Raw genomic sequence first — 22,138 nt, forward strand, 5'->3', positions numbered from 1 at the left:
ATAACTGACATTTCAATATCAGAGAGACTTGTGTACACACACCTGTCATTATTATATAATCATATAACCACAGTTATTTAAGATAGCTGAGACCAATTCCAAACAAACAGATATAATTTTCATGACTATTTTTACAAAATTTAATCTGGTTGATGTTAGAGTGAGGTTATTTTAATGATATCATTGAGATGCAAAAATGTCTGGCTTGTTTGTATTTCTTTAACCCATAAAGACCCAAACAGCATCTACTGATCTAAACTGTTTAATAAGTCTAGAGCCACTAATCTTATCAATCCATGTAAATAATGTGTAAAAAAAATAGTTTATCTTTTCATGGTCATCAGATATGACCCATTTGGATGTTCAGAAGCTCCATAGTTACCGTAGAAACGCCGTCATCTTCTACAACACTGATTCACCAGTAAAACCCATCAAGTTGAATCAATGACAGTGGATGGAGACATTGGGTTTATGTTCAGTTAATGAGAGATTTTACCAAAAAAGTCCCTTTTCCCAAGTTTTTCCTTTTTTTTTGGTATAATAACCCTCAAATGTAATCTCAGCATGATGATTAAAATACATGATCAGTAAAACAAATATAGGAAAATACCCAATTTTCACTCAAGAAAATGCAAAATGGAGAGGAAAATATAATGATAAATTGTGATAAATCACTTAAGAAAGGTTAAATAGAAAGAAATATTAATTTGGGAACAAACACAAAAGTAGCACTGGGTCTTTCTGGGTTAAATCAATCACAATCATCTTCAGCCCTGGGTGAAAACGCAGTGACAGTGCCTTTGAGACGAGTGTCAGGGTGAACTTGTGGTGGAACAATTGCACATTGGAAGGCAAGATGTCATTACAACAGTCAAATCGCTGCAAAAGAAAACACCACAAAAGACCAAACAGGCTTGACTTACTGCATAATCCATATCATCAAACTTGCTATTTTCAGCACGTTATAGGTTTGATGCTACAATAACCCTGTTTACAAAGTAAAAAAAAAAGCAGATAGAAAAGTTTTATTCCAACATTCAAAATCAAAAAATGGCTTATTTTCTTTATAAGGTGTACATTTAATAGTAAAATATCAGTATAACAGTGGTGGGAAAACAAGCAAATCGTGAATGGCAATTATTTTTTTGGCAGTTAAATGTCATAATTGTGACAGTCCTACACATAGAAACAGAAAAAAGGATCTGTCTTTGTTTTATGTAAATCCCAGATCAGTCAGAGTGAGCACAGACACACTTGCAGACACATGGTCAGTTCTATGTATACGTTTCTATGTATAGCCACAGATGACGTCTGTGCAGTTGGCAGCTCGATGTCAAAAACACAGACAGCACAAGAAGCACACTGTTCTGCATCACATACAACAAATACAACCAATGTGAACAATACAAAATAAGCAGATGGAAGGGGACTGTACCTCCACTTGTATCCTGCATTTCCATGTGCACCAGATCAGGGTCCACATCCACACCAGACACAGACCTGGAAAATGAGATTAAAACAGAAATTAGCATTTTAGACCACATTTCAGGAGAACACAAAGATTGATGTCTGGTGTAATTTACTAGTTTATGGCATGGAACAACCTAACACTAACACACATGTAACCAAAGGCGTTAAATAGTAATACCCCATATGTCAACACAATAGCTCTTCATATAAAGACTATTTCACAGCTCATAATTTATTTCCAATGGCAGTTGTGACTTCCACGGAATGTCCCGCTACAGATTTACAATCAGTGTTTCACAATCATCCTCAAGTTTTTATGTGAAGTTTAACCCAAAAAGAACCAAACATCCACTGGTGACCAAAACCATCTACTGATCTAAACTGTTTAATAGCTGTTGATCCACTAATCCTATCAATCCATGTAAATAGCTGGTGTAAATGCAGTTTGTCGTCTTTTCATGGTCATCACATATGACCCATTTGGACGTTCAGAGGAAACACCATCATCTTCTACAACACTGATTCGCCAGTAAAACCCATGGAGTTGGATGGAGACACTTAGTTTATGTTCAGTTAATGATATACTTTGTTGAAAAAGTCATGTTTTCTTCATTTTTTTAATATTATGACAATCAACTTTAATTTGAGCTTTTATGAACATCTACACGATCAGTAATTTAATTATAGGAAAACACATGCTTTTCAATGAAAAAACACAAAATACGGAAGATAATATTATAATAAATGGTGATAAGTCACTTAAAAAAGGTTAAATAGAGAGAAAAATTCATTTGGGAACTGCCGCAAAAATAGCACTGGGTCTTTATGGATTAAATCTCTAGCCATAAAATAAATCTATGGCTTTACTAATCCCTCTTTCACAGTTACGGAATAACAATAAAGGTTAGCTCACTTTATGATCCCTATTATCCCTATATTAACCATCCTAATACAAACACCACCTAGTATTAGCATTAGCATTAGCATAGTGAGCTGCCATTAAAGGAGAGGAGGGCCAGTTCCAGATCTTCATCAGAACTATAATTAAAGGCACTGAAAAGAGAATTCACTTTTATATGAACCTGTTTTTAACGGAAAAGTGGAGGACCCAGAGGAAACCTGCATGGTGTAGAGAGAACAGGATGGGAGGGGGGGGGGGGATTTCACTTTGCTACCGTTCCAGGTTCCAATAGATTTTTCAAGCTCTCACAGCAATGAAAACTGAAAGCTAATATACACCATTGCGCATAAAGATGGGATAATATTATTTTCAGACAGATTGTTCTTTTTATTCTTATTTATACACACCGGTAATCACCTGTGGCCAGATGCAATGACTTCATATCAAGTCCCAGTTACACTTTATCTACCAAGAATAAATCGCATTGTCAAAATCATTTCATGAGAAGAGGTACAAATATTTTATTCCAAATTTATCCCTTTATGCTGTTGCCGAAAACATCATCATTCCATGTCAACACATTCTCATTGCTGAAGTGTTACCTCTTTGTTTCCAAACTCTTATTTGGCATCACTCCGTCTATTTATAGAGGATATTTCAACATCTTACTACTAGACGTTCAACAGCTGTTTTGCTTTGTCTATAGATATATTCTCATATATGCTCTATAGATCATCTACTATAAATCACAGACTTTTTCACGTTTCACTCATGAATTATTAGAAAACACTTCTCTAACATGGTTTTATTGTGCAAAATTAAAACTCATTAACTTAAATTATATATGAAAACCCGAACATGAGCTGTTGAAATGGTAAAAAATACCCTGTAAACCTGCTGTAGGACTATCCAAATCAAGTGTTTTTATTAATTACAGGTCAGAATATCTTGCCCCGGTGGCAAAGTTTTATAAGAAATTTAAGACTGACTTAAGTACAGCAGTAAAACTAAATATCACACTCATAGCATACTAATGTTCCCTTCTGACACAGATACTTCTGTAATCGTGCACAGCTCAGCTCTTTCTCATAACTGCACTCAGATGTATTCAGCATAACCCAGAATGCTTAAAAACCCCCAAACCAGCGTACCCCTATTTCCTCTGCTCTGATATGCATACTGCCGCTGTGTGCCCTTAGCTGAGCAGTAAACTAAGCAGTTCATCTGATTAGCAGCACTGAGAGGAGTCTGTGAAATTTCCCCACCCCTGTAAAGATAGAGTGGAGATTTAAAACCTTGTTACTTTCCCTATAAAGAGAGTTTATGAGCAATTAGCAGGCAGTAGAGGAACTGGAGAGGGAGGGAGGGAGGAAGAGAGGAACGTGGGAGTGAAGGTAGATCACAGAAGGACTCCATACTATTTGGCTTTTGGTGCAGGATAATGGTTCTTATATGTTAGCTGAATGAGCAGATAACCTGCTGACATGTGGTGAAATTCAGTAGGTACATGGCTCCCAAAAAAATAAATAAAAAATCCAAAATATTCTTAAACAAGTGGTGCCAGACACAACAAACCCCACCCCTCGCATGTATTTGGCCCATTATAAGGAAATGGGAAGATAAAAAAAAAAAAAAAAAAAGTGAACTTTGACCTACCTTTCCCAAAATGTAATGACATCTATTCTGCGTCGCTGGCAATCTATAAACCCCATTTGGTATGAATTAAACCCATAGTTTTGCTGCTAGTGTTAAACAAACAAAGAAACAAACCAAAAACAATACCCCTTGCCTACCCCTTTGAGAGGGGCGGGGTAATAACAAAAAAGGGGGCATGGTGGGCCTTAAAACAGAACCCAAATGCCAGATTTAACCAAGTTGAGCTTATTCCTCTGCTGGGATAATATGTAAACTATTGCTATAGCTTGTTACTTGGTTAAATCTATGTCAATATTAGATGAAAAATCTAATAAAGTTTTCTATTAGATTACCCTTAGAAATCATTGTTGGCAAGAATTTTTTTTTCTTTTTGTACAGAACAAGGACTAATTTCCCTATAATTTTTATATTTATAAAAGTGCAGTGCATACAAGGCAATCAGAGATCACTTTGATCATATCTATGTTTCTGAATAAATCTAATAATAATACTTGAATAATTCTTCTAAAACACACTCCCAGGATTTGGATTCATGTTTCCAACATCAGTTGTATGGAGTTACTCGTAGTGAAGTGAATGTGAATTCAGTGTCAACACTGTCAACTCCATTGTTAATCAGAGTACAAACACCCATCAAATATAGTGGATTTTACAGAAAAAGGAAATACACTATATGGACAGAAACATGAAGGTACATCACACCTACAGTTTAGGACTCCGTATTCCCATTGATATGAAATACTAGCATGACAAAAATGTTCATGGCAGTTGGTATATATATACAGGGTGGGGAAGCTAAATTTACAATATTTTGAGGCAGGGACTGAAAGACAGGAACTTGCGCAAGTGTTCCTCAAATATTCGGGTGACAACTTCTCCCATTCTTCTTTAAATAGTATCTTCCAGACTTTCTCGTAATAGTTTTGCTCATAGTCATTCTCTTCTTTACATTATAAACAGTCTTTATGGACACTCCAACTATTTTTGAAATCTCCTTTATTGTGACGAGTGCATTCAGCAAATCACACACTCTTTGACATTTGCTTTCCTGATTACTCATATGGGCAAAAGTTTCTGAAAAGGTATGGATAATAGTGTTAGGTATGATTATGACATCAATATATGTTTGGTTTCAAAACAATTTATGTAGTGCCTGCTGAGAAAAAAACAACTAAATGTTCATTGTAAATTTTGCTTCCCCACCCTGTATATATATATATATATACACACACACACACACACACACACACACACACACACACACACACACACACACACACACACCCACCCTACCAGTCAAAAGTTTTAGAACACCCCAATTTTTCCAGTTTTGTATTGAAATTCCAGCAGTTCAAGTCCAATGAACAGCTTGAAATGGTACAACAGTAAGCGGTGAACCGCCAGAGGTGAAACAAAAAAAAAAAAAGGGAAGGGAAGGGAAGGTTAAACAAAACTGAAAAATACTGTACATTTCATAATTATACAAAAAGGCGAACAAGAAATGGGTTAACAACTTAAAGCAGTTCTGCAGCAATGGAGGTTGATCAAGCCTCAAAAGTTGGTGCTACCAATTCCTACAGGTGTCCCAACGTTTGTGAATTCCTTCCATCCCCCTCTGTCTGTATAAAAGTAGTGTTGGAACACACTTTGGTACCATACCGTTGGAGCATTATTTGAACAGTCTTGTACTGCAGAAAGTAGTGTGTTACTATAAAAATGGAAAAGAGGAAAAGGCAATTAATGATAGAAGAGAGACAGACCATCATAACACTTAAAAATGTAGGTCTGTCCTACAGAGAAATTGCCAAGAAAGTCCAGGTGTCAGTAAGTCCAGTTTCCTTCACCATCAAAAGGCACTCAGAAACTGGGGGAAATGCTGACAGGAAGAGGTCTGGCAGAGCCAAAGACACAACAGAATCAGAGGACAAGTTTCTGAGTGTCAACAGCTTGAGTGATAGGCGACTCACAGGACAACAGCTTCAAGTACAGCTCAATAGTGGTTGTAGTAAGCAAGTCTCAGTTTCAACTGTGAAGAGAAAACTTCCAGTTGCAGGTTTGATCAGTCCATAACACCTTCTTCTAATCTTCAGTAGTCCACTGGCGGTGTTTCATGGCCCAGGCAAGCCTCTTTTTCTTATTCTGAAGTCTCAGCAATGGCTATCTTGCTGCAACTCGACCCATCAAACCTGCTACTGGAAGTGTTCTGTTCACACTTCATTGTTATTCTACATTAATCGCGTTTCATTTTGCATGAACAAACAGACTCAAGAAAGAAGGGAATGTATATGCACTTAACATGGTTGTCAAAAGCTGGGTGTCGCGTTAACTGAAACGCTAGCAGAATCCCTGACTATTGTATGCTTTGCGGTAATGTGGTATTTTAAGCTGGAAATGTTTTGATGAAAAGAAAAGTCCTTCCTGCAGAGTGTGTATAATACTTTACGTTGGTCAACTGTTTCATCTTGGGTTTTTTTTGTCCTCAAATTTCCTATCGAGAGGGCAAACGTGCTGTTTAGCGTCTTACCTCAGATAGTTTAATTGCATTAAAATTTTTAATCAGATTAATCATGATGATGGATTTATCTGTGTTAATGCGTTAATTTTGACCGCCCTAATAAAAAAAACCTGCTGCATTTCAATGCATAATTTGGTAAAAACACACCCTGAAGCATTTTCTAAGTGTTTCAGATGACAATTTTAACAGAATTGTCCCTAAAGATAGACTAAAAATGTTTATCTCGGTGACAGTTATTGCAGTATAATAGATGGGCTTTAGTCATCATTGTGCAGCCCAGTCAATGGTAGCACTGCAACATCTGCTTTCAATGTTTCTCAATATTTTTGTCCATATAGTGTACACTCTTAGTTCTGGGGTGCCTTCTGAATTGGAAAGAAATTGATTGTGTTGATAAATACTGTCCTGAATCATGTGTGTGATACTTTTCAGAGCAGTAGCTGTGTGTCAGCCTGCCCCCCAAAAGTCAATTATCTTCGAGTAGGACTGAGATGTGGTGGAGACCAGTGTGTACAATTTTCATGACAGAATACGCAGCAGATTTTGAGTTACACACATGAACATACTGTCATGTAGACAGAGTTGATTGCAAGATTCTCATGGGGTGAGAATGAGTCAGTATTTCAGAGTCAGGTTTTACCAGACTACTATCCCTTTCTTGCATTAATACAAGGAGAAAATTGAAGCTATTTCCACCTCATAACTGATCAAGAGACCTTGATGAATGACTAAATCGATATGAATACAGGCAGCATCCATACAGGTCAGGTCTTTCAAAGCAAACATATTTCTTAAATTCGTGACTTTTTATTTTTTATTTTTTAAACAAAATTTCAGTCTTGTAACTAAAAAGTAGAAGCAGATATGTATAGCTATGACCTTCTGTGCTGGCATAGACAGATGGATGAATAGCGGGGTCCAGAATCATTCATTATGGGCAAAATTACCTCTAAAATGTACTTTATAAAGGAAGTTGAGTCTACTTAGTTATTCATGATAGGCTTTACAAGGTTGAGAGTTGTTTTAAATGAATGCATTTAAGCTCTAAGAGGACCAGATGTTGCCTCCTGCTGCAGTTTCCCTGGTTGTAACCATTTAGACTACTGATAACCAACAGCTTCTGTGGAACCTGAAGTGTCCTTGACATAGACTTTGAACCTGCGTCTTCTCACTCAGAATAAGCCACTGTGGAGAAAAGTGTCAGCTGCATGCTTGAAATGCAAATGTCTATGTCTGAAGGTGAAAGCACTTCCAGCACTGGAAATACATCATTTATTCATTTTGCTACTATTTGGGTCCAGTTAGACCTTCATCACAGTCTAAGTGTGTGGGATTTCCTCCTAGTTCAGCCAGGGAAATAACAGGAGACAGAGTGAGAGGGATGAATGGGAAGCTGGGGAAATGGAATGAATAATAACTGATAGATAGATGGGAGCAATGATGGATAAAGAGATCTGTGGACTAACGTAGAGGAAGTGCAGCATGCCTCTGAACTGCATCTCAGTCATTGCTGATTAATGCTGGAGGTGAAACCTAGTCATTGCTTCAACTTTAGAGCTGATTTGTACCAACATACTGTACAGTGGTGCTTGGCAATTGACGAACCATTTAAATGTTTCGTTTTCTGCATAAATATGATCTAAAATATGATCATGTATGTACATACAGTAGTTTTTGTATTTCATACAAATCTTGCAACTATATAAACAAAATCCAATTAAACAAAACCTACAAGTAAACATTTTATAGCATTTGTATCACAGAGTTAATTCATATTTTACTGGTCTGTCTTTAGATTTGATTATGGTATGCAGTCGATAAGCTTACAGTAAGGTGTAATAATGATGTCTCCTGCTCCCTGAGCCACTTTTTCACAATCTGAACCTGATGAATCCTAGCCTTGTCATCTTGGAATATGCCTGTGCCATCAATAAAAAAAAAATGCACTGATGGAAAAGCCAATTCACTATATTCAGGTGGTCAGCTGACCTCACTTTAATGTGGCTGAACCACAGACCATAACACGGCCCTCACAGCCTGGTACTGTAGGCAATAGGCATGATGGGTAATCACTTCATCTGCCTCTCTTCTCACCCTGATACACCCATCACTCTGGAACAGGGTCAGTCTGGACCCATCAGACCACATGACCTTTTTCCATTGAAACACAGACTAATCCTCATGCTCTCAAAGCCTTTTTTTCCAATTACTCACAGCTAGAAGGTTCCAGGTCAAATTCTTAGGCATAAATAAATTCATTCTCCTGTCAGTGCCCCTGACCATGGTGCTGATAAAGATCTGGAGTTGGTCCCTGAGTGCCTTCAATGGCAGCTCAATGCTCCTGATGTGCTAATGCTAATGCTAATGCTAGATTCTGTGAGTGTATTAGGATGGGTAAAATGCAGAGATCAAATTTCCCTCCAGGGACAATAAAGGAAGTAATCCTTTAATCCTAACCTTTAGAGAATACCTTGTTTGCTGAGTTTGTTTTCTAATTATTGACCCTATTTAGTGACCCAAAACAGTCTTAAGGTACATCTGTTCAACTCCACGTTACCACAAATACCTAATTGCACCAATCACACAGAGCAGCTCATTCCTTGGGGCATGTACACATGGTCAAGATGATGTGCTAAGCATCCGAACAGAGAAGAACGGTGATTGAATGACTTTGAACGTGGCATGGTCGGTGTTACCTGATCTGACTGGTCTGAGTATTTCAGACCTTGCTGACCTACTAGGATCTTCATGCACAACCATCTCCAGGGTTAGAAGGAGAATGGTCCAAAAAAGATAAAATATCCAGTTGGCAGCAGTTGTCTAAACAGCAATGCCTTGTTAATATCAGAGGTCTGGACAGAGTGCCCTGACTGGTCCCAGCTGATAGAAAGGCAGCAGTAACTCACCATTCTTTACAACCAAGGTATACAAAAGAGCATCTGAACACAAAACACACTGAACCTTCAAGCAGATGAGCTACAGCAGCAGCATATCCTCTCACTGGCCATGTTATTATTAGGTACATATAGGTCTACCAGGGTGTACCTAATAAAGTGGCCCGTGAGCTCTCTGGCCGCAGACCGTCTACTCACTAACACACATAACAACTGAAATTCTGGGGGTTAAAAGTACAAATGGATGCTGCAGTGGATGCTGGTTTTCTGTCTTTCTGACCATAGCGTATGAGTGTATAAATGTGTTAGTGGGCAGACTCAGTCATTAGGTCAGTGCTGCTCTGTGACTGACTGCAGAGTAAAATCTGCTGCAGTTCCTGGAAAGTCTTTAAATGCATTGTGTCCTGTCTACAATGGTCCAGCAAGTCCCAGGTTTAGTTGGTTCAGTTCAGGTGCTGACCTCCTGGAAGCAACAGTTTTTCTTTTGTTGACTGCTGCCTTATGTTTTTCCAAAAGTTTATTTTTTTCCAGTTTTGTGTATTGCTTGTTCTGGACAACCTCAAACCCTCTAGACTGCCTGTGTTCCCTGGGTTTAAAGTACAAATAAAACACAGACCTGGTGCCTCTGTGTGCTTTCCCACCACCACTCGGCCAGTCCTTTATAATCACCTCTCTTCCTGTTTTCTTTTGTTGTCATCCTGTACAATGCCAGCTCCATTTCAGAAAACGACATTTCCTCCCATTCAGGATGACAAATACAAACTTTACAGCCCAGGATTACAAAAACAACGTCCAGCGGCGTACTTTTTGGCCAGACCACCCCAGCAGCAGATTGGTTTTAACGTGACGCTTTTTCTCTGATTTATGTGTGCGTCAGGCCACACTGCTGCTGTTCTCTTTTATGACTGTTAGGCCACAGACGACGCTAATGCCAGAACCAACAACTTGCTGTCTCCTTTGACCACACACATTTACAGCACATGGATGCATAAGCAAGATTTTTTTTCTTCACAGCAGTGACAGAACAAGTCAAGCTCTCACATTGCATGCATTAGAACATGGTTTCATCTGTTTCACTTCAGAGTTGGCTTAAATATCCATTGTAAAGTAACCATTTAATCTTCAACTTCCTAAATATACCTTTAGCCAGACCAGATAAATATCTGCTTAAACAAATCCACATGTGAAAAGTTAAATGTTGTCGACTTTAAACTTTATATGAATTGTTGAGCTTTTATGAAATATACTTTCTTTCCCAGAATGACATTAGAAAGGTGATATCAATTTTATTTCATAAAGCTGTAGAACTGACTTTTTGCTCACTCCAATCCATAAAAACCCATAAAAACATTCACTGCTGTTTTGTGGGCTCACAACGCTAACTGTAAGTCACATGTTTTGTTAGAGCTGGGATCAGAAATGTTCACCACAATAACACAATGTGATTTAACAAATGTTTCACTGCTTTAGTTTTATGTTTCAGCCCCTGTGGCAACTCCAAATAAGAAACAAACCCTTGGTAGCATAAGGTTATCAATAAAAATGTATGAAACCCATGATCAGAGTTACTCCTATTCGGTATAAATGGTATTTTTCAGTCCTATATAAGGTGTCATCAACCATTTTGAAGTTTGTTAATGAACACTTAAATACCCTCAAATGAATTTTTCTCCACATCTAATCTTTCCTTAGTGATTTATCTTTATTTATTTGTTTATCCTCTGTATTTTTTAATCAAAATCAAGTATTTTCCTTTAATTCCCTGAGCATTAGAGGTGTGATTGTGCCTGTATTTGTGCCTCGTGTAGTGGTCCAGTGCGTCTACATGTGGGTCCAGGCCACTCCGTCTGATCAGAGTTTTAATGTCAATGTTTAACTGGAAACTAAATCGTCCGTATTTGTTTTCCTTATCTGACTTCCAGTGCATGCCATGACATTTTTATTCCTTATTCCTGAATTAGCTTTCATTGGTTCCTGCTACAAATCTGCATAGGCAGCTGCAATTAGGAAAAGAGTTCATTTCACTACTCTGTGTATATAATAAATGAAAAGAAACTAAGATGGTAACATTTGGGATTTTTCGTTGTTTTTTCTGCATTTCACTGTATTACACTGTATGGTGAACTGTGACTCAAAACCAAACATACAAACACTTAAGCAAAAGTGACTATTTCAACAAAATATATCATTAACAGAAGACAAAAACAAGCTTCTACAACCACTGTCATTTATCAAACTACAAGGATTTTATTGGTGAAATTAATGTGTGCAAAAGATCACAGTACTTCCATGTTCACTAAGAAGGCTCTGAACGTCCAAATGGGTCATTATTGCCCCGCCCCCCAAAGGGGAGGCAAGGGGTATTGTTTTTGGTTCAGTTTGTTTACTTGGTTCTTAACACTCTAACAGCAAAACTATTGATTGAATTCATACCAAATTGGCTTTATAGATTGCCAGTGACCCAGAATAGATCTGATTACATTTTGGGAACAGTAGGTCAAAGCTCAAACTTTTTATGAATTTTTAAATTCTTTTTTTTTCCCATTTACTTATAATGGGCGAAATTTCAGATGTCTGTAGCAACAAGACTATTGGTTGAATTCAGACCAAATTAGGTTTATAGATTGCCAGTGACCCAGAATAGATGTTATTACATTTTGGGAAACATAGGTCCAAGTTTAAATTTTTTATGAATTTTTTTTATTCTTTTTTTCCCCATTTACTTATAATGGGTGAAACTTTAGATGTCTGTAGCAGCAAGACTATTGGTTGAATTCATACCAAACTGGGTTTATAGATTGCCGCTGACCCAGAATAGATGTGGTTACATTTTGGGAAAAGTAGGCCAAAGTTCAATTTTTTTATGAATTAAAAAAAAAAAAATCTTCTCCCATTTATTAATGGGCAAAATTTCAAATGTCTATAAAAACATAAATTTTGTTTCAATTTACTTCAAACTTGGCACATATATAGAGGCAGTTGATATGCTTACATCAGCACAGGCATAGACACGATGACATCAGCTGGATCAATGCCAAAATAAGCTACAATACGTGCAAGGGGCGGGGTTGGTTTTTACCTGAATTAGTTCAATGTAGTGTTAGGATTAATAATTCACAAATTAAACATTTATATTAGTAGATGCTCTTGGTCACCAGGGGCTGTTGAGGTTTTTGACAATTTAATGATACATATTGCCATGTTACAGGCGACCCTTTGGCTTCTTCTTTCTTCTCCTAGAGCCTTCTTTGTTTCTCTCCTCCAACACATCCTCATTTTTTACAGTGCAGTGTGCGGATGATTTGTGTGTTAGGGTTGGTGGTATAAATCAGAGGTGTCTCGGCGTGCGAACCAGCTCATTTACTTTCAGTGTGAGAGGCAACAAACTAACAGGGGCTTGCAATACCTCCCTGACCTTCAGAGGATGGGAAAGAGCATACTCTATTGTATTTAAATGCAGCACATTTGAATGCATCATCCTATAATAACAAAGATTGGACAGGGAGGTGCAGGAAGATACAAAGTTGTGAAACGGTTAAAGAAGTTGAGGCGACTTGAGAATAGAGATGATGGAGAGGCATATGATGCAAGATGCTACAAAGGAGAGAGGAGGGGAACAATTGGAGGCGATAGCTCCCGAGCTGTAAAATATGACATGTGCAGAGAAAAGCCATATACTTCCTGCTGCTGTGGGTACTTTTTCTGCCACTGAAACTACAAAACTATCAAGAGACTCATTTATAAACAGGTTCTGCTGCATAAACTCTAGCGGTAACGACTGAAATCCAATTCAAATTTCTAATTTAGGAAAAATTGGAGCAGACATTTCTATATCCTGGTAAACATAAAAGTGATTTATACATATGTGGGATATAAATGTGGTGGATATTTTTATAGTTTGTTTAATAATGTGTCGGTGACAGCAACATGGGAAATGAATATAATCCAGGAAACTCTGGGATGCTAATAAGTAAACAAGTGACAAAGAGAAAATGAAATGTGAACATGATTTGAGAGCATATATCTACTGCAGGAGGAAAAAACAGACTAAAATGTATTTTAGTCCCTGATATTAATCACATTACAGCTGATTAAAACCTTGAAAATGATATTAAAAATTTGGTGAGTGTATATTTCTGCAGTCTTACTAAGCAAATGTTATTATGCCAGTCTTGAAATGTATATTTTATGTTTGAAAAGAAAGTGCTGAATGCCACTTTTAATCATTTTACCCTGCTTTTAACATGAGGGCCTTCAATATAAGAAACCGCTTACGTAAGGTAGCTTTACCAGGACACAGAGGAATGTTATTAACAAGGACAATGTGCTGTTTTAACTTCTGCCATGGAGGTTATGTAGTTTCTTATGTTTATCTGTGTGTCAAAGGACTGTACAGAAATCACTGCATTGATTTTCATGAAACTTAAAAGGGTTGGACATGGGCCAAGGATGAACACACTACATGTTGTGAATACATCCATCAAAAGGCGAGGATTCAGGATTTTCTTTTTTTCCTTTTTTTTTAACCTTTTCACATCCAAGTCTCCAGGTATAAGGTAAGGTAAGGTAAGGTAAGGTAAGACAAGATAAGACTTTATTTATCCCACCATGGGGAAATTTCACAGTTAACAGTATGTTTGAACTGATGTAGTTTAGGTGGTGTTTTAACCACATGTTGCTGGGCAGCGCGTTATTGGTTAGTATTTCTGACTTACAGCAAGAAGGTTCTGGGTTCGACTCTCATTCCAGTTTCCCGCACCATTAAAAACTGATACATTTCGCTTGATTCTCCCTTGACCAAGGTGCTAATGAAGATCTGGAGTTGGTCCTTGAGCGCCTTCAATGGCAGCTTACTGAGCCCGTTTACCTGCACGCCAACACTCCGAACATTATCTGATTTCTGGAGTTATCAGACTATTTTAGTGATCATGTAAACAGGATAATCTGATAGGCTTTATCTGACAACAGCGGTAATCTGATTATGAGGAATCAGACACACCTAGATTTCTCCCCAATACTCCGATGTCTTCACGCATGTATACAGGTTAATCTGATTTCTTTCATTTTTTTACATCTGCGCATGTGTAAAAAAAAAAAAAAAAAAAAAAGTCTATATAAATGGAAGTTACATAGTGACAACGTGAGCATAAGGAAAAAGGTAAACAATCAAGGAAATGAAATGAAGGAGAGCAGCAACATATAATCTATTTTATAGTCTTATTAGCTCCCCCATTAGGACAGCTAACGCTGACCCTGTAGGCATTGCCATGGTCAACAAGACAAGACTGGATGTTTTGAAAATTACAGGAAGTGTACGTCTCATAATATACGTACACACTCAGAAAGAAATCAAATAATGGACTGAAACATTTAAACCAGGGTTTTTCAGTTATTGTATTTCTGAAGTGCATGTAAACGTGTTGCATCTGATTACGTCAATTATCGGATTATTCCCCGTTATTGCAAATTTATGGTCATGTAAACAGGTTCACTGTTGCTGATGTACTAATGCTAGTGCTTCGTACTAGAGCATTACTGACTTCATTCTTTCAGACAGATTTATCTGTCAATAACGTCAAAGTTGAGTCAACAAATTGTATGATGATGTCATCACATTGACAACAGAGGAACAACACAGACACACAGCTGTTCAACATTAAACAGCTTGCATTGAAGTTCACTGTAGCATTAACAATGTACAGTAAAGAGCAGAATTTAAAAAAAAAACTTGCAAGACACAAGCATCAACAGTCCTTGTCAGACACTTTAATCAAAACAAAGCAGAGGCTAACATATTGAATTTTCTTTTAAATTTAAGTGAACAACATAAAGTGGCAAAAGCTTAAAATGGTTGCAGCCAAGACTCACAGCATGCAAGTCCACTGCATGTTTGAGAAAAGAGCACATTGTCTTAATGAAATAAATTAACAGAATAATCAAAACACACTGGCTGTTGAAATTAATATTCAATATTGGTCTTGCTTGCATGGCTCACAGAACATTACTTAGACGATAGTTTTCTTCATAAAATAAACGGAAATTAAAGCCTTCAGAACCGCAAACTGGCACCACTCAGAAACCAACTTAACCTTACAATTAATCCCTCTTGCTGTAATATTCTAAGATCACAATCAATTTAGTAATCCTACTCTGAGTCGTCGTGTTCCTTCACGGTCTTGGCCATGCGCTCCATGTTTTCATGTAGACTGATGAGAGTATCAACATGCGCTGGATGAAGGCTTGTGCGCTGTCGGGTCACCTGACAACGCGACCCGACATTCTCTCAGAGAATAACACACGACTTGTCGACTCCTCCAAAGTTACGTCAAGTTGCGCCACAGATGTCGACAAACCAGCTTTTCTGTTAATGCCCTACTTAATACTGTGTGTATTAGGATGGGTGAAATGCAGAGACTGAGTTTCCCAACAGGGATTATAAAACAAGTTAACCTTAAAGCCGTCATATTGTGCAAAACCCACTTTTATTAGTTTTTGGTACATTTATTTGTGTATTTGGACCCTAATAGTTAAAAAAGTTTGAATTTGAACCCTCTAGGTTCTGCAAAGCTATCTTTATATTCATTTTGGCAAAAATCCAGTGGATTTCTACGACCCATTTGAATTCTTTCTTAATTTGCTATGTCTATAACTAGTTATGTCATGACATTTGCACATATAAGGTCAAGACTTCCAACCAACATTTCTCTGAGTACGAAATAATTGTTTATCAGCAGCAGCAGCGATTGTAGTCCATCCTAAAAATATGTCCAAACTTTGAGCCGATTACCTAAAATGTTCAGTTGTTGGTTGAACAGGACAGCAACAGGAGCAGCACAGTCAACAACCTGGAGGGGGTGGGGCATGAAGTAGCTCATGTGCATTTAAAGGGCCAGCACTCAAAACGACCTTTCTCATGTCATTACTTAGAAAAAGGGGTGAAGATAGACCTGTGGAGTTGAATTAATGAAGAATTCAGACCCAAGCATAGCATTTACAGTTTATGTAGACCACAGGGAAATGTTTTAAAATGCATAATTCCAGATTAGTTTCTTGAAAAACAATTAATGGGTGGTTTGTGTCATAGTCCTGTGAAATGCTATATAAACTGCTGCTCTAAAAATTAAACTGTGTAACTTGATTGTTATTTCATAACTGTAACCTAAATTATCTTTACTTTTACATTGTGACTATTTTCTATTGCCGATTGTTGTTTGTTATGTTCTGTATGACAAAATGATGACTAACTAATAAAAACTAAGTGTCAAAAAAAAAAAAAGCATAATTCCATTTGAAAAAGCTAAATATCCCTCCTTTAAATGCCGGGTCTAGAATATATCTCCTTACAAGAACAGTACATGCAATCTGGCCTTACTCTCCTGTTATAAGCCAATCTCTAACCTTAACGGAAGCCCGCTAAAGAAGAAAACCACTGGACTGAACTACAGGAGGGTCATGGTGGAGGTATGCATCTTTCTAGTTATAACTGTTCCTATTTAATTTTTTATTTTCTATAACCATGACTTATAATTCTGCACCTAGACATACTTGTGTTTCAAACTTGTTCATGACCACAAGCATTCATCAGCAGACAAAGATACTCTGAACATTCAAAGTCAAAGCCCTTACTGACCAGTAGACTTTGTCCTTGGTCACCCGCTCTTGAAGCAGTGTCCACTTGCGGCCCAAATCGGTGGAAGCAAACAGCTGAAGACAAAGAAAAAAAGATTATAGTTAGAAAGGGCAAACACACTGAAAGCTTGTACCATTAAATCATTAAGCCTAACAGCATCCTTATTACCAGTGTATAATTTACAATGAAGGATAAATGGAGTCTGTTTGGAAAAAGTTCACCCAATCAAGCTCCTAAATTTCATGGTTCACCAGGTAAAGATTGAGTTTAATTAATTATTAATCATAGCAGGTTTTTGTGTGTGTTGGAGTGTACCTATACATCTAATATTTTATGAGCTGTGAGACTGAGCGTGTGTTTCTGGTAGTGTGTGTTTGTGTTGGCCGAGCTCATTCAGCATTGATTGCACCCATAATGAAAATCTATTGATTCCTACACGCAAGGTATCCTTGATGTTTGGAAAGCACATTGGAACTGAGGAAAACGAAAAGATTTTACCACACAGTCTGAGTACTTGCTCTATAAACACATGCTTTATAAAAGTGTGAGACACTCAATAGTCTTGATTGACAAAGGATGAGCAGACCATCCCATCTGTCCTGCTCTGAACAATGTTTCCTTCTCATGGTCATCAGATGATATAACTCATCTATATCCATCCTCAAACACCCGTCTGATGTGGAGCGGTTTCCAAACACACATATCTCAGTGGGAAGAAGAAAAGCCAGAGCTGACCTTGATAGAAATCTGTCTTTGCCCTCATGAACCCCCTTAATTTGCACATGCTGCAATGAGTCCTCCCATCAACCTCTAGCTAAATGATTTTTTTGTTCTGTTTGAATGGATTCTTCGCTTCCATCTGCGGACTGCCCATATGGAACAGATTAAACCTAATTGAATTTCTTATTTAATTACGTGTAAATTATTAAAGTTGAAAAGAAGTTGAGCTGGCTCAAACTCATGAACTATTGAACCAAACCACAGTATTTCTGTAGCTTAGTTTTCTCTTTCACTTTATCTTCCCTACATTTTAATCAGAATGTGTTTGTGGGTGACTATAAATGCCTGCCTTAGAATTGCAGAATAATGACATTTAACAATATCTATCTAACGATATATAACCGTGTCTATTGGTCTGTGAACTGTTTGTTTGATTTATTTTACACGCCTCATCTTTCTGCACCCAGGAGTAAACAGGAATATGTCAGCGGCTCATTTAAACCCATAAGCACAGAAATAAAAACACAAAATGCACTATGAATAAATCAGATCCAGGACTTTCATGTGAGGCACTTAGGACTCTGCTGGGACTGCTCTTTGTTTTTTATAGAGGGTGTCTGATGGTGGCCTCATTATCAGGATCACATCTCAGCTTCTTGTGGATGATTTGGTCTTGTTGTGATCTCCAGCTCACAGTGATTGGGATAAGAATTAGTACCTACAAGTCTGAAGCCAGGGTTTGTACACATTTTTCAAGGTCAAATTCAAGCACTTTTAAGGGTCATTTTCACATTTATCACTAGGGTAAAATATATATCTACAGAAATACATATACTCAGGATTACTTTTTTTCCCCACTTTTTACCACAATGATGTATGTTGTCTTATGCTATAAACATCTTAAATTATGTTTCATAATTGTGAGAAATTTGGAAATTAAAGGAGAACACAAAGTTTTATACAAAAAAGGAAAGACACTTGGTATTCTACAGGCACGCTCACACCAAGCCAAAGATTAAGATAATAATGTACCTGAAATCGACCTGAGAACACCCCGTGGTTTTCTTTTTTGACATCTATATTATAAAAGCCAAGCGGCCTCTGTGTGTGTGAGTGCATGTATGTGTGTCTCGGGATTCACGCAAAATCCGGAAAGAGCTGACTGCTGCAGTTTAGCATACTTATGTATTTTTGGTCAAGGAATAATCTAGCGAAAACGGCAAGTTGATAGGACCAATATTTTGGGAGATATTAGTAATTTAGAAATACAACAGCCTTACAATCATGTTGCTATGCCCAGAACACTTTGGCGGTGACTGCTGGACAAATGTGGTACAGCATGTACAAATACACAACAGCATACAAACTACATCTAGAACCCATGGATCCTCACGGGTCACCACGCTGGTAAAGTTTTATTTTTCAACATGTATCACCTTTGGCTTGCCATCTAACCTGGCAGAGTTAAAAATAAATGAATAAATCACAACAGAGAGTTAAAATTGCAAGCGCTTTTCAGACATTGAAAACACAAGACTGAAATTCAAGCATTTTCAAAGATTTCAAGCACCCAGGGGGGCACTCATTCCTTGTTGAAGATGAGCTGCTGCCCAAGTGGACAAGTTAAAGTATATCAGTGTCTTGTTCATGGTGGGGGGATGCAAATGTCTCGGTCTATGAACAGGGAGCTGAGCCAAAGATGAAGCACTTGATTTATTGGTTGACTTTCGCTCCTACAGTCACATGCCATAAGTACAAGATCAAGGATACAAATGACAGAGATGAGCTTCCTCCCCAAGGGGTCTGGCTCAGATTTAGAGAAAAGGAGGAAGGACTTTGGTCATCTGGAAAGAGCTGACCAAAGAGTAGAACCACTCTGGGAGGATGGGAGGAGACCCCAGGGCAGGGCACTGAAAGAAGTTGGTGGCCTTGGAGGGAGGGAGGATGGATGGATGGATGAATGGAGTTGGATTCTGCTTGTTTCAGTAGTCAGCTAGCTGTCTATTTGTGAAAATAATCCTGCTTTGCTTTGACCTATTCACAGTGTTGACTACATGTTATAAACCCTTGAGTTCCTCAGTACAACACCAGGACCTTTCTGTGTACAGTTTGACCATCTGCCCCATGTTGCGTGGGTTTCCTCCAGGTCCTCTGGTTTCCCTTGCTATGAAAAACATGTATGCTAGGTTAATTCTCCGGTCAGTGCGCTTGATCAAGGCACTGGAATCGATGTGAATTTGGTCCCAGGTGTCTTCAGTTGCAGCTCAGTGCTCCTTGAGTGTGTACTTGGATGGATTAAATGCAGAGGCTGAATTATGGGGACAATAAGTGTAACTCTATTTACCTAAAAAAAACAAACAGACAAATAAATTCAACTTGCAAAGCATAGTTTTAAGATAAGGAGTGTCTGTTATACTTTTATTATAACAAATGTCACAATTAATACATGTCTATGAGCCTTGGTTTGTTGTGTTTTGCAAAAAAAAGGTCTCAAACTGGGGGATAATTTTGTGCTGAGCAAAAGTAAAGTACATCACACTATAGATATGTAGAGTTATTATAGACTGAAATTATTTTTTATTTTATAGAAAACTTTTAAATGTGTCCTCAAATTAAGAAACATGCTCGAAGTGACGAGTCGCTATTATTAATACCAATACTAGTGAGTTGACCGGTAGGGATCCATGGGTTCTAGACAGTGCTAAATTTGTAAAGTGGGAGGGGGCAGAATGCAGGGGGGGGGGGGGTATCCTGCAACTCAAAACGGGGGTGGAGGTAATGAAGACAGTCTAAAACGCTAATGTAAAAAAGCTTAATCTAGCTTAATGTCGAAAAACTGCGATCAATCATCACGAGATTTATTTAATAAATTCTCTCTCTCTCTCTCTTTCTCTCTCTCTCTCATATACAAATTGTCAAGACGGAGTGAATGACTGGACTCAAATGCGCAGTGCTGAAGGGAAAGTGTTTTATTAACAGAAAAATAAGGCTTAATGTGGGCAGCATCCATAATATTGGGGTTTCCATTTTGATTTTGCAGAGGTGAAAGTAGACATGATTATAGATGTCCACGCATAATTTGGTGATGACTAATCACTGTTTTGGACACTAAGCTACGTTAAGCTTTTATTTATGTGCACCTATGGAGAATAAAACTTTTAATGCACTTAACGTTCATAAAAGTGGGGTTTTCGTTTTGATTTTAGGAGAGGTGAAAGTGGGCATGACTACACATGTGAAATGTGGTGATAATTGATTGCAGTTTTCAGACATTAAGCCACATTAAACTTTTTTAAGTGTTTCAGACTGTCCCTGTTATGTATAAAATTTACCTTAAAATGCATCTGAACACAAGAATTTTGTGTAACTTCAATGGGGAATAAAGATTAACAAGACAGATAAACTTTTTTTTTCACTTAGGCTTTTTATTTTTTCACAGAGGTGCCCCATCCAATGAAATAGGTTCCGGATCTGACGTTAACCTTGGTTCAAGGTGTGGTAGTTTTTATGCTGTTGTGTATTCGTGCATGCTGTACTGCATTTGTCCAGCAGTCACCGCCAAAGCCTTCTGGCCATAGCAACGTGATTGTAAGACTATTGTATTCCAAAACTAGAAAAGCATTCGGAGAGTGTACACCTCTGCCAAGGTAGCTCAGTAGCCCCCCCTCCAATCACCACCAAAATTTAATCATTTGTTCCTTGCGCTGGTATCAACATTTCCTGAAAATTTCCTGAAAATCTGTCCATAACTTTTTGAGTTACCTTGCTAACAGACAAACAGACAGACGAGCCCCGATGAAAACATAACCTCCGCTGTTACACTCAGTGGAGGTAATTACTAATATTTCCCAAAATAATAGTCTTATCAACTTGCCGTTTTCGCTAGTCTGTTCCTTGACCAAAAACACATAAGTATGCTAAACTGCAACAGTCAGCTCTTTCTGCATTTTGTGTGAATCTCCGGATACACACATGCTTGCACACAGAGGCCACTTGACTTTTATAATATAGATACTTGAAATGCATCGATCTCATCTGAATGCCTCCAGGGAACAGGACATAAAACTTCATAAAACTGCAATGCGATGTCTCAGGTGTCATGTTTGCCAGGTTAGACGGACATGTTAAAACTATGGAAGCAATTAACTCCACTTTGTAGAAGAGAGGCCTGGATGGGAAATAGGAGTGTCTGACATAGAGTCATGGAAGTGTTATCAGCTGCAGAAGTGTGAATGCATGTTCATTAACCAGCACCTGACAGCAGCTCCCTTACATAATAACTGTCAGTGTTAATTAGTCTATTTTAATACTAAGGCTAACATAAATGCAGACACTTTAACTCAGACGAGATG

At 37.9% G+C, this 22,138-nt stretch overlaps 1 protein-coding gene across 7 annotated transcripts in view; it reads right to left on the reverse strand.

Annotated features, from left to right (window-relative positions):
• The window catches only part of sorcs2 (sortilin-related VPS10 domain containing receptor 2), a 593,249-nt gene that overhangs the window by 87,912 nt on the left and 483,199 nt on the right, over positions 1-22,138 (reverse strand). For all 7 annotated transcript variants that reach the window (XM_030162130.1, XM_030162128.1, XM_030162129.1 and 4 more), the window contains exons 5-6: positions 17,067-17,140; positions 1,436-1,500 (exon numbers count right to left, since the gene is read on the reverse strand). In XM_030162130.1, the coding sequence (XP_030017990.1) occupies positions 1,436-1,500; positions 17,067-17,140 (139 nt within the window). The remainder of the gene's footprint in view (positions 1-1,435; positions 1,501-17,066; positions 17,141-22,138) is intronic.

This window comes from Sphaeramia orbicularis, chromosome 18 (assembly GCF_902148855.1).
Source record: "Sphaeramia orbicularis chromosome 18, fSphaOr1.1, whole genome shotgun sequence".
Lineage (NCBI taxonomy): Eukaryota > Metazoa > Chordata > Actinopteri > Kurtiformes > Apogonidae > Sphaeramia > Sphaeramia orbicularis.